Here is a 14,293-nt window from a genome sequence, read left to right as displayed (position 1 = left end):
TAACCGTCTTGATATTGTGAAGAGAGGTGATCTTCGATTATCTCTAACAACGCTGCAACCAGATATACAAGAACCTGCTTCTTCTCATCAGCCGCAAGGATCTCACTAAACCTAAGGGACACTAATATTACTGTAATATTTTTTGTCAGGAGCATAATTATATACTGTAAATAAACAGAACATTATATAAGTAAAAATTCTATTATAAATAAAGGTTTTTGTTAATAAACCCCTTTCTTATTATCAATATTCCTTATGCTATAAACAAATAATAATTATTATAAATAAAATTACAGTTGATAAAGTATATTTTTATAATCAATATTACATTTGTTATAATTAAACAATATGAGGGGTGGGGGGCCACAGAACTGAATGAAAGTCAGAAGTGGGCCACGAGCAAAAAAGGTTGAGAACCACTGCGCTAGAGGAGCATCTCAGTCACTGGACCACCTGATGAAGGAAGCAGCTCGAGATTCAGAAAAGATACTTCTGATAGAACTGAAGACGACATAAAATGTCGAACATGACTTAACAGTTGTATCTATTATTATCATAAAACTTTAGACTGATTTCCGAGTTCGGAACCCTGCGCTTAAACTTGAGGTAGTTTCGTTTCGTAAACTGTTAAAACAATTTCTGCCAGAGATCACACCTATGTGTGACCTATGTGCGGCGACCTTTCAAGTGCATCTGTTGCAGACAGCTGAATCTAATGAGATGGAAAGGCGACATGTGACTAGCTAAAGGCTGAGAAGGAAGCGAACGCGATAGTGTCCTGGCATTTTCTTTGAGAGATTGCGGAGAGACAACTTAGGAAAACTTGTAGCCCCTAGGAATTCGAATCTGATATTTTCCTAAGACAAGTTAAATCTTTAACGCTATATGAACCTGATTGTTTCTACTAGGAATAACCAAACTATCTTGTGGTAGGAATTTCGCATGGTTGTTAAGGCCGCATTCGCTGGAACGACTGAGAGAAAAAATTGAAAATTTGTCCATACAGTTGGTACAGGTTACTGCCATTAAACATTCTGCTTGTAAGAGATTATGATACAGAATTTCCTGTAGCGTTTTGAAGTCTGCAGAATATGGGTTCGATTCTGAGATAATTGGTCCATTTCGGAAGTGAGGTTCTCATGACAGTGGCTAAGAAGTGTGCTGAGTTACGAGTTTATCGCAGTGTAGTCCGCTGAAAGTCAACCGGCATTTCGTTTGCTGCCTTCTTCATATTGGCTTCTTATTTGTTTTACTTTAAAACCCTGAATATGGGGCAATATGTTCCTCCGAAATGCCAGTTAAATTCCAACGAATTACATTGCGTCATATCCCAGAAGATGGAATTCTTCCTACGGGTCATGTTTGGATTTGGCTCTTTATCTTCACCGTCACATTGGGTGGTTTCACTCCAGCGGGCTGGAGCTACCCAAGACTTTTAATTACTTCCAACACCCTTCCCATAGTCGCAGTTTGATAAGTTCGACATGTAATTTATGTTTATGCAAGGCCCATCTGTGTCTTATAGGCCTAAGCTTATTTTACTTAGCGACCACACACACCTTATAGATGCATTTGTGTCACTGTTGCACCCATACTGGACTCTCTGTCCACGTGTTGTCCGAGCCGTCTCACTACCTTGAACATTGCAGAATAGCTTACTGTACAGCTGTCTGGTCACGTAGCTACGCTTAACGGCGCACTTACTTCCGATAATGAAGATGTTCACTTTTTCTCAAATTATATCGGACCTTTTTTTTTTTGCTCTGTCTTCTTCTTGTATCGTGTTATATAAAATGTTTCTAATGCCATGTAAATTAAATAAAAAGGCCAGCACTTCGCATTCATTCAAGAATTTCAACACCGGTATACAAATCCATTCACTGTTGCTAAGATAGTTCTATTTAAGTTGCAGCTTAACAGCACACAAAGCAGAACTACTTGACGCTGCAATTGTAATTAAAGATTGATCATTGTTATATAGTTCTTTCTTCTTGTTAAGTCGCCGCCTGCTGTTTTGAAACCTGCACCTCCATGGACGGACGAGAGGAAGCTTTCGTTTGAAACCTTCTAAGTCCCCGCGACGAGCAATCGCATTCACCACAGTTTATGCAAAGAATCGAACACTCGATAGTTATTCAAATGGACAAGAAATTACATGCTGTAGAACGGCTGTCAAGAACCCACTATTAAACAACTTAACAGACAAAATAAACGAGGTGTAATTAAGATTCACTGTTCGATAATTAAACCCTTGCTTCGGGGTCGGCCACTGATTCAGGACCTGTAGTCCCGGTACGGTGAAGCAGACTGCGTTCCTTTTGAAATCGCGATGTTCAGTCAGACAAGGAACACCGATCGCGGTAATCCATACAAACCACTGAGGTCACACGAGGTCACTGCGACTAGCGTCATGGCTCATCAGCGACGCTCGACTGTCTGTATTTAAAATTTAGCCAACTAAATTGAGACTTAATTATCATATGTCAGTCTCTAAAAGACTTACTTAGATTACGATTAGTTGTGACGCTTGCGCTGTAGCCAGCCAGTAGGAACCGACGGAAAAGCGGGCTCCCATTGGACGAGGGGGAGGGAGGGGGCGTGAGAACCAATCGCGGAATATCAACGGTAGTGGGAGTTCATGGCAAAAGATATTCCGTGATGAACGGTAAATGCGAGGTCGCAATTGTCTGTTTTCTGTGACGGACAGATTTCAGCCAGACTTGGTAGATCGATTTGTTTACACCTTCGATTTATGTAACAATGAAAGCAGACTGAATACGTTACACAGTTCTAAGCCTAACGATGAATTAGGGGATAAGTGCGAATGAATTAGAAGTACCTGAAAGGAGGAAGTTATTTCTTGAATTATGGTATTGAGGAGGGACTGTGGAAAATCAAATACCACGAGTATACAAAGCGAGATTATAACCGTTACACCGTAAAATTTCTTGCTGGCAAAGTAGATTTCATGCTCGTAACCGCGTTTACCCGATATCACCATTAACAGCATTACAATGAGCCACCATGGGTTCTCCGCTGAGGACTTCCCGTGTTTTCGCTAGCCTCTCCGTAGACGCGAACGTCCTCCGTGACGTGCAGCTACCGGATAACAAGCCTATGGCCAAGAAGCTCACAAGTGGATTAGCAGCGGCGTAGGTTGATTCCTTGGCCGGGTATGCATCAACAGCCGAGTTTACTTAGAGCCAAAAAAACACACTACAAATTCGGAAGCATGTGGCCTATCTCGGTACCCAATATTCACAGCCAAGAAGTTGAATATTCAGTTCTGCAATTGACTTGTGCTCCGAAGTTAGCTGATTCGAAGCAGTGTCGTGATTTTCTTCAGCTCTAATAGGGTAGTACCTCAGCTAAGGACACCGCCATATCCAAATCCTTTTCAATTCATTGATTACTGATCACACTAATATCCAGTGCTGTAGCCCTAGAGCCTGGGCTGGTGATAACATCGTTAAATGGGCTGAAGTCTCACCCTAAAATAAAAGGGTCATAGGGCCTATCCGTGAAGTGGGACTGATTGAGGATAAGAGATCTATGAGAAATATTGGACTATTCTTAAAAACCTAGACTCAGATATGTAGGCAGCATTGTGCATTTTACGAAACGGTTTCGTCTAACAGTCCAACACAGGTTGAATATCTACGTCAAGTTACAAGCAACGGAGACAGGTGAGATGATGGTACAGGACTACGTGGATTCGAAAGTATGGAAGAGGAAGCGATCATCACCTAATTAGCGTTGCGCATATCTGGATATAGACGGGGCGCCTTAAGAGCTATTTATTTAAATAATAACTAGCCGGAGTTTAACTGAAGGTTCTCTACTAGTGGGCCGCCACTAGTCAGAAATGCCGTATCCATTCATGTATTTATTTTATTTCGAAACCCGGTAACTATTTACAGTTCCTCTCCTATTGCTTTGCTATGGTCATTATGAGACTTGGACATTATTTACACGTTTTGTGTTGGTATCCAGGGTTGATATGAAGTGTGGGTGGTTATGTACAGTTTCTTTTGTAGTGTCAGGCCACTATTTACGTCTTTAGTGTTTAGACTTTATTTGTGGCTTGGCAACTATTTACAAGATTTTACAGTGCCCGGATAATATTTGATTCCACTATTTACAATGCTTACGCTAGTGAACATACCTGGATCCAATTTGTAATCAGTATGCTAGTGACTATATAACTATATATCTATCTATGGCTCTGCAGCCCTTTGTTGGAACTTCACCTCTTTTTCAGTTTCTTAATCATATACATATTTGGTAGGACTCCGTGGTGGGGGGGGATCAGCCCGTCGCAAGGCCGCTACATACACACAGAACAACATAAATACAGAATAAACACACACAGACAATCATGCCTTGATTGCGATACGAACCCACGATCCCAGCGTTATACTGCTCGGCCACTGCGATCGGAATGCTAGTGACTGACTACAATAAATTCAAATCAATTTATTTTTCCTCAGTATTTAATCAGAAATGGAGGACATGAATATAAGATACGAGTTTCTCACTGAGGTGGTTACGAAGTTTCCTGGCGTCTGGGAGATAAAGCCGTGGTCCATTGAAAATTAACGGACATTTTGGAAGGACACGTCGCCTCCATCTTCAGTATCAAATAATGAGCGAAGCAATATTATGCAGGTTGAAAGGTTCATGGAGGATTCTTTCTTGGTTACTCTGATCCTGAAGATGGAGGCAACATGTTCCTCCGAAATGTCAGTTGCCTTTCAAAAGACTGCACAGCGATGAACACCAGAAGGAAACAGGTAGAATGTGTGCATAATGTCAGAGTGTACAGCTCTACGTGACATACACAGACTGCGTAGCTGCGCACTCTTGGCTTGTCCGCTGCTTCCGTGCCGACATCTTCGTTAGCACGCGTCACGGAAGGCCGGGTCCGTCCGTTAAAGCGTGTTAAGATACTCAAAACACGCGAGCATTCCACTCGGCTTCTTCGTGTGCTCATGATTAAGACGTATCATGCTAAAGGCCTGGAAAATGCAGCTGTTAACAGTCCAATTCCTGGCGTGTGCTAGCAACTCTGTTATTATTGGTAAAGAAAAAGGTATTGGACAGTTTAATCTAATAGTCACAGGCCCTGCGTAAAGTATTTGTGTGCCTAAGCACCACAGCAAATTGCTGCACATACCCTTAACTTCGACACTGGGCAGAAAGGAATGGGAGAGCAACATCTATACATTCGGTGGAACTTGGCCCAACAGGAAGGTGATCTAGACATGGAGACGAAGAGAAAACTGCCTCTCTTGCCCGAAATCCAACCCAGAATACGTGGCCCGTAACCAGTCACCTTCCTCAGTTCACTCGGATCCAAAGTCCTACACAGCAGAAGTAAAAATTTCACCAGAAATGAAAACGAAATCTGCACCTACAAAAGCAGAATGTTCCTTCAGTCATGAAGTTTGTACCTGTTCCGTGTCTTGCTCCCAGACTCCCTCAGAGATGCAGGTAAGTTCAAGTTGTCCCTGTGGTTAAATAATTAAACATGAACTATGAATACATATCGGGGAGTGGAGGCATAGCTCCATCTTGACCTCGGTATTAGATTAAGTGGTTTTTATAGGAAGCTGGCTCGATCCAGAGCCGGTCTGGACGCTGTGCAGTGGAGAAGAAACTCTTGCCTCTGCCGGGAACCAAACCCCAGCCTTCCCGCCCATAGCCCGCCTCTATACCGACTGCCGATCTCTCACGGACGCTTGCACATATCAGAATGTGTCTGTCCAGGGGTTCGAATTTTGATCAGGTGTGCAACGGGACTTGTGGACCGAGTGCCTCAGTCAGCGTTTCTACTTGCAAACGTGTGGGGGGAGTCGGTACTAGTTTCTACCGCTGTGACTAGCCGCAAGGCAGGATTAATTGCGGTTAGCTTCATATTCCGGATTGTTTAAACAACTTGAAACTGAAGGAAAATAATTGTTACCTCAGAAGCAGGACAGGCTGTCACCGATACTCGCCTACATTTTTGCTCCTTATAGAAAAATAAACAGGATCTACCGCTGTATGTTTTTAGTGAAAGGGGCACCTTCCGGGCCCATAATTAAAGCCTAAAATCTTCAATTTGCATACATTGAACTGTAAACAGATTGGTAAAGTGCACTGTAGTAAATAGACGTACACGTTTTCACCAAATACCCCTCAATTTTGCTAAATTACATGGCCCTACCTCCTTAGGTTGGCTATTAACTTAGTTCAGACAATAACCTATTAAACTACTGTACATGCAGGGAGCCGGGATAGCGTAGACGATATAGCGATTCGCTACGGGCTCAGCGACCGAGGGGTCGCAGTTCAAGTCCCTGTAGGGTCAAGAATTTTCTCTTCTCCACGTCGTCCAGACCGAATCTGGGTTCCACCCAACCTCCAATCCAATGGGTACTGAGGGCTCTCTCCCCGAGGGTAAAGCGGTTCGGGTGTGAAGCTGACCGCTCACCTCCAACTAGTGACGAGGGCAAGAAAATGTGGATCTATACATCCACTCCTCCATACGCCTTCAAGACCTAGTGCTTAATTAGTTAATCACAGGGACAAATTTACCTTTTCTATTGTACACGCAAGTCTAATATTAACATATTTTTTCCCTTGGCACTACAGCCCCAGTGGACCTAGGCCTACCTCCATGAACTTCTCCGTTCACTTCGGTTTTTCTATATCTTACACATTCGGTAGGACTCCTTGGGCGGGTGATCAGCTTGTCGCAAGGCCTCTACCGGTTTCCAAGCGAGCGAAGACAGTACATGCCTTAGACCGCTCGGCTACCGTGACCGGCTTAACACATCTTATCAAACTAAAATATCTGCATTACGTAGAATCAGAAGTTACCTTTCCTTCGAAGGATATTTCGTCAGATACAAAATCAATTTGCGTCAAAACGTGTGCAAATGGCTTTTTTAATTTTAATTACCTATATAATCTCTATTCTCTACAAATGTTTGTACGGTGAACAATTTCTTAAGAAACACGATGAGTTCGATTTGAGCCTCTTGAAAAGTCGGGGATATAGGGCGTACCGAACCGGAATGCAACAAAATTAAGTTTCCCCGACAGCTGATCCCAACAGTCCAATCGAAATCAGATAAGCAGTTTCGCTGCCGACAAATGTTGACGCCTGGAGCCTATAGTGAGGCTGTGGAGGCTAGGCTTATCGTGTCATGCCATTCTTTCTTGGAAGTCGTGAATTGGACGAAGAATCTGTATTCTGAGATATCGCCGTGTAGTTCGTTGGAAATCAGTCAGTGTTAAGGAGAAATACTTTGCCTCCATCTTCAGGGGTAAAGAGCAAATCAAGTAGAAGCTCAACACTGTAGCAGGCAGTAAGCGTGGCTGATCTCTTCAACCCTGACGAAGCAGGCGACATATTCCTCCAAAACATCACTTCGACTTTCAAAGGACTACACGCCGGTGTGTCCCAGAATACAGAACTGTTCAAAATGATCAGGAACATAAGTGTGAATTAGCTGCGGGCTCATCAGTCCTATAGGGAACGGAATATTGCAGATTAAATCCCTCTTCGATGAATACTGAAGTCTTAACTTACAGATTTCAGTGTTTGGAAAAAAAATCCAGTCTTCTACCTACTATTCAATTTCTTTTGAGTCGTAGCATAGTTGGTTGAGGCACATTGCTACAAGCAGGAAGGTAGCGGGTTCGATTCCTGATGAGGTGGATTTTTTCAATTCACCTAATCTTTCCAGCAGCACTATGGCCCTGGATAGACTCAACCTATAACAGAAAAGAGTACCAGGAATCTTCCTGGGGGGGGGTAAAGGGCGACCGGCGCGTAAGGCTTACAACCTCACCGCCATCTGTGTGCCTATTATCTAGACGATGTGGGAGCCTCAACGTCCCACAACCTTATGAGCCTTCACGGCTTCTTACAGGGATAGCTTTACTTTTTCTCTATCTTCTACCTTTGTCGAGAAACTATTGCTAACCCTACTTAATGTTAGAAAGTAAAGAAGCTTAAGCAAGTAGATATAGTTTAAGAGAAATATTTTAATGAAGTTGTTATGAGAATTAAGCAATTAGTCTTCATTTGCCTCTGTGCATTGGCACTGCATGTGTACCAAAACAGCGATATTCTCAAGGAACTGATTTATGTTATACAGAGACTTGTTTCTGTTACAAAAACAGTCTGCAACATTCATCAGATGTGCGAAGTGGAACAGTAATGGTTGTTTGGATAGCATGAGTGAAATGCCTCATACATGATTCGAAATTAAACACGGCCTGATAAAAAGAATCTGAAACAAGGAGGAACACAGTAGAAGAGTAAATGTAGCAAGACTAGGAATTCTCGGGAACGTGCTTATATAGAATAAAATTGTGGTCCTGCCGGTTTGAGAACGACTGGAAACAACTTTTTGCATTGCTTCCCTCTCGGGACAGCGACAAAAAGTTCTTTAAATGCAGTCACAATGAGATTGACGTGTACGAATAGAGATCCATCTGATTTTAGATGTTTATGCTCTTCGGGGTACTGCATGGGGTTACTGGGAAGTCCCCACAACAAAACCCGTGCGGCCGACGGTGAAAACTGTTCTTAACAGAGGCGTCACAAAAAATGCCCATCAAATTGTGGGTAATTTAACGACACGCCGAGGTCAGAGATACACGAGAAGGGGAGACAAGCTAAAAGAAAGGGCGTGAGGAAAGGACGCGGTTTTAATAAGATGAAATAATAGTGGAGGGTGTAATTAAGAGATACTTCGTTAGTGACGAAGGAGGTTACAAGAAGATGAAAGTACACGAGAGTAAGACCAGTAAATCGTGCAAGTTCTGTACCCGGGAAGTAAACAAAATCTCAGTCAGGCATCTTCTGTCCTCACTCAGATTTATCGTGGTTTTCTTTCGTCCCTTAAGAGAAATTCCGAGATAATAGTGTACAACAAGGAGGGCATGAACGCTTCCTTCCAGATCCTTTCAAGTTCATTATCCGCCAACAAACCGGCTCTTCACGCTGTCTAGCCTGAAATGCTGACCGCATCGCTAAGTGAAACACAACAAAGACAAAAACAATTGAATGGAATTGAGAGGAGCTATTAACTGCATGCCTACAAATGGTTCAGACACGAAGGTGGTTAGAAGGCACGAGATATGGAAGGGTGAAACATATTAAAAATTAAGACAGATTTTTGGCTTGAGCTTATGTAAGGCCCATTGGCCCAGCAATGGAGAGCACGTGGAGTGGAATATGGCGCAGATATATTTAAAGAAGTAAAAAAGATTCTGTACATAGCAAGATGGTCAGGACTAAGAACAGAAGAAGAACAACAAGAAGAAGAAGACTAAGAAGGTTGGAAGAGGAAGAAAAAGAAAGAAAGAAAAAATGAAAATGTTAGATTTTGGTTGTTAAAAATCACGGATTAGCCGGTTTAGCCTTAATCCAATGGTCTTCTTCTCGTAAGAATTTTGTTTCATAGAGAAGTTTTAAGGCAAATGAAAATATGAAACAAGTTTAAAACGGTAAGTAAAGTCGAGTGCCAAGGGACACAAAGTCTGGAGGCAGCGGGACCGAATCCAGGGGGTGGATAGGCTTACCGCTGTGAACAGGAGTCACGCTTTTGGACGCTTTGCGCCGGGCATCAGTCTATGCGCTGATTTGCGAGCAAGGGCTTGAAACATGTAAAAACGGCCTAACATAGATTTTTCCAACTTCGGTCTTCTTAGCGAAATCTTCATTTTCTGCATCCTGTTGTGTCTAATGTACAAAAGGTATACTTAGAGACCGTCAACACAGCAATTAATTATAAAAGCTATTACAATTTTTAATATTCGAGTTATTTTATTTTCATCCCACTGCTTGTTTCTTCCTGCAAAAATCATCATCAGGTGGTTTTTATGAATTACATACGTCGCAATTGAATTATTAAGGAAAATGATCCATTTTAATAAGTCATTAACGACATAGGTAATTCATAGAGACCACCTGATGATGAACTTGATGGCTCGAAACATGTAGTGGGGTGAAAAAAAATAACTCGGTTATGGCTAATTGCTCTGTTGACGGCCCCTAAACATACTCGTACCTTCTCTCAGTGGGGCCGGGACAGTGCAAGCGATACAGCGATTGTCTGCAAGCTGGACGCCCGAGAGAATTTTGTTCTCTCCTCGTCGCCCATACTGGATCCGGGGCCCACGCAGTCGAATGAACATTGAGGGCTCTTTCCCCGGAAGCAAAGCGGTAGGGGCGCGAAGCTGACCACTCACCTCCAACAAGTGCCGACATCAAGAATACGTGGATCCATATATCCACTCCTCCCTGAGTCTTCATGACATAGTGTTTAATTAGTAGTTAAATACAGGGACAACTTCGGGTTTCTTAGCTGCCTTGTAGAATTTGCTTCAGGCAGACACATGCAAGTTACATGTCAAACCCTGGCGACTTTACGCTACGGGTACTGGAACTATTGAATTCATTAAGAGTCACGGTCCAGTCCACAGAACTGTTCAGAAAAATTCGTGGGTCGAACCTACGTGCGGCATACTCGTACAGTACAGATAAAAAAGGCGGTAATGTCTGGAATTCCGACGAAATCTGGATTTTAATTTAGTACAATTAGACGTACATCTTTAAAAACAATAGAACTGTTTGCTCTATAATAGGCTAACGACTTGAACATTGAAACATGTCTTCAGGTTCTTCCAGACGAAACCAGAAGAACTCTAATTCGTCTCGGAGAAAATGAGTGAGGGCATTGGTTAGGATTGAACTCGGTCTCCTCTACCCCCAAACTCGAAAAAAATTAGACCCTTTGGTCCTCATTCCTGTTGTCCTTCCGAGTTAAGATTCTGAAAATACAGTGCAACAGCTCAGGCGGTTAGTCGCCGAATTCCCACCTCGGAGGCCTGGGTTTGAGCCCAGGTCAAGTCATGTGGGATTTATGGTGGACGAAGTGACACTGGGGCGGATTTTCTCCGAGTACTTCGGTTTCCCCTGCCAATTCTAATTCTACTGACTGCTTCAGACACATCATCACCTACGAGTACTATCCAAAGCTGAAGTACCAAGTGGGCTCAGTCTCACCTCACACAAGAAATTAGAAAAAAGAAAGAAATTCTGAAGGAAGCTTCCGCCACGTTTGGGTTGCAGTCGGATATCCGTTTCGAAACTCAGTTGATAATCGGGTTGTCCTGATATTTGTTGGTATTTGTCTTAGTTTATTTAACGATGCTCTATCAGGTCCATAAGTTTTACAGCGTCGATTAGGTGGATGATACTGAATGATGAAATAGAAAACTATAGGAGGAAGTGGTTGTGGCCTGTTTCATGTATTGTACTAACACTTTCCTGAAGAAATCTTGAAGAAGCTACGACAATCCTCAATACGGATACACTACATACTATTAATCTGACAGAGAATTTCGAACCCGGGAATTCCCCAAAGTAGAGAATTGTGTAGTCACTCACTCGTGACCTTCGTTTCCTCCGGTAGGTTTCCTGAGTATCTAGACCTTAGATTTGACCCCTTAAATTAAGCTACGACGGCCAAATCTTCCTTTAAATTACACGTAGGCTACGGCATGTACTTAATCCTTTCATTCCTTTCGACCCTGCAGAGGATAAGGCGTTGTTAAAGACCCATTAATCACTACCTGGCGTAGATGTACGTAAAAACCTGCACCTTCAAGACTCTCCTAACTTCACTGTTGACCCACAGAGATTCAACAGTTTAAAGTGCCTGGGCGGGTGGAGTAATATAAGCGTACGCCATTAAACAAGAGTCTTTCAGGTGAACGAACTAGGCCGTATGACCCAGTAATTTGTGGTTTTGCAGTACCTCACCTAGGAAGAGGATGAGTCCCACCCTCGCAAACAAAGCTAGGAAAATTTTTCTGTTAAAAATATTTCTTATTTTAGAGTGTTAGCAAGTGTCACTAAGATAAAACGTGGCTGGCACAACCATAAAAATCTAATTCAAATGATTCTATTTACGAAACTACACCGACATAAAATGCACACAGGGCCAAGTCACGAATCACAATTCACACACAGAAGAAATAAAAAGTCTAATATTCCACATCGATTCTAATCGATAAATGTTTATTTAGTTCATGGATAGGTGTAACTTAAGCCGAACCTGATAAATAATTTTTCTCCAAGTAACTTGAAATTGCAAAATACATAACTGAATTACAAAATGGAAGTTGGTTTGATTAAAAATGTTAATTATTAATTCAGTTCTCTCTTAACTACGGTCAAATCAGAAACATAAATAATGCATTTCTGATAAGTTTTCACAATTTAATTTAAAATCACCATTACCCTGATTTGCCAACAGAACGAATGTGACATATTTCACTTAAATATTCAGGTACAACAGTCCATTAATATGCTTCGATAAAACACGTTTGATACATAAAGGACTTGGCACTTCAATGAAATCTCTACATACCGCTTTTGATAGAACTTCACACTAATTTTACATGATTATATATCAGTCTCATCAAATATTTAGATCAAAACACGTGATATAATTTATGACAACACGATAATACAGTCTCCTAATTAGTAATCATATATGGTCTTCAGTTTGTACAGTCGGTTTATAAAGAAGTGACTTCGTTTTGGGAAAAAAATAAGTACGCTTGATCATAAAACGTCTGAGTAGTTTTTTACCCCTGAGCCGGACAGGATAAAATGTTTGAACAAACTACGCATATGACTCGTGTTTTTCTGACACTTAGATAGGCCTACAAAATATGAGTTTTTTTTTCTAATTTGAATTTATAAACTTCGGAGTACATACATTCTGTGTGAAGAACATGGACAAATCCATTAAATTATCGAAACGACAATCAAAGAGCATATTCATATGGTATCATTCTTTCATTTAGTCAATTGGCTTAATATACTCACGTGGCTTGCACCATTATGCCACATGGACAAAACACTCTCATGGCCGAGATAAATTCTACGTTTTACAAATATTTTCTAACATTTTATGGAAAGAAACAGTGTCTACATGGAGAACAAAAGAGCTGTTATGTCATAGTAATTAGAGTCAAACCACGTGACATACAATGAGCAGTCAACTAGTAATTGTTAGGTTACGTATTGCTATATTCTGCTTACATCGTCCAACTTCAAAATTATTTGTTAATTTGTTAAGTCAACTGATTATTGTTACTGGAAAATTATTTGACATACAGAACAACTGCCCAGTAAAAAGAAACGCAATAAATGCATAGCGAAACTTTCGAACCGAAGTTTTTTCGGCACTTTGCTACAGACCGAAACGAAGAGAAAAGCATAACAATTACCTATCAACAATGAAGACACAACTTTAAGTGATGTACATGAGATATACGAGGTGGCTATTACATTCTTGCCATAACAGTTGTACAACTTAAAATCGTTTACAGTCACGTGGTTTAAATCGTTTTAGTACTGTGAGAATAAAGTGTATGTACCATTAGAGGCAGTGATTTGAATTAAGCTTACGAAATGTGTGCCAGATTTTGAGAGAAATAAGCACTCCTGTGGTGAGCCAAGTCACATTGTAAGAACACCGACAATTAATATGACGTTCGGATGTTTACTCACAGAATAACCATGATGCAGCGTAGGCTCCGTGCTCGTGCTGTCGCCACGCGCGCGCTACTGATGAACGCTATCGGTCTCAGGGGACTCGCGACTCATTTCCCATATGCTCCTCCCCGTGCAGCCAACCACACGCCGGGCCCCCACCTAAACCCGCGCAAACACGCCCACTGTAACAATGTTCTAATTATCAGCTAACTGTTTGGCTCAAATATCGGCAAACTCCCTTAAGAGATATTTACTCCCCCATCAGGCGAAACTCATTCAGAGGTTAAAAAATAACTGTTGCCCCATAGCACTTGACGATTCATCATCGTTGCATAAAAGCCTAAATCTGACTCTATCCTGAGCAATTTCAAAATAATTGTAAGTTTTCACGAGATATCCAACCTCTCCGAGCCCATGTTAAGTGGGTCCCTTGTCACCACAACACGGAACGTCCTCAGGTTGCGGATGGAAGAAATAGCCTGCAGGAATGGAAGGTAGTTGCGAATATATTAAAGAGGCAGTCGAGACGTTCGACAAGGGGTGGTCCTCCAGCTGGAGCTTCGGTGTGGGGTTAGAAAAAAAAACAAATTTGTTACGAAATGATTTCCTCCTATGTGGTCTAGTGGTCAGAGTTCCTGGCTACAGATCCAGAGGCCCCGGGTTCGATTCCCGGCGCTACCAGATTTTCTGAGACGTAGTGGGTCTAGAACGGGTCCGCTG

General features: G+C 41.9%; 1 protein-coding gene across 3 annotated transcripts in view; it reads right to left on the bottom strand.

Annotated features, from left to right (window-relative positions):
- The window catches only part of LOC111869270, a 51,247-nt gene extending 37,613 nt beyond the window's left edge, over positions 1 to 13,634 (bottom strand). Inside the window, exon 1 of one of the 3 annotated variants that reach the window (XM_023860664.2) lies at positions 13,589 to 13,634. In XM_023860664.2, the coding sequence (XP_023716432.1) occupies positions 13,589 to 13,599 (11 nt within the window). In that variant the 5' untranslated portion in view covers positions 13,600 to 13,634. Of the gene's footprint in view, positions 1 to 1,559; positions 2,336 to 13,588 lie in introns of those variants that run through there. The other 2 variants (XM_033753365.1, XM_023860665.2) reach the window with 2 other exon arrangements.
- Positions 13,635 to 14,293: the final 659 nt, after the last annotated feature.

The sequence above is a fragment of the Cryptotermes secundus genome, unplaced genomic scaffold, assembly GCF_002891405.2.
Source record: "Cryptotermes secundus unplaced genomic scaffold, Csec_1.0 scaffold18, whole genome shotgun sequence".
In the NCBI taxonomy this organism is placed as follows: Eukaryota; Metazoa; Arthropoda; class Insecta; order Blattodea; family Kalotermitidae; genus Cryptotermes; species Cryptotermes secundus.
The sequence above is the reverse complement of the archived record's forward strand: the minus strand, read 5'-3'. Positions and strand labels throughout refer to the sequence as shown.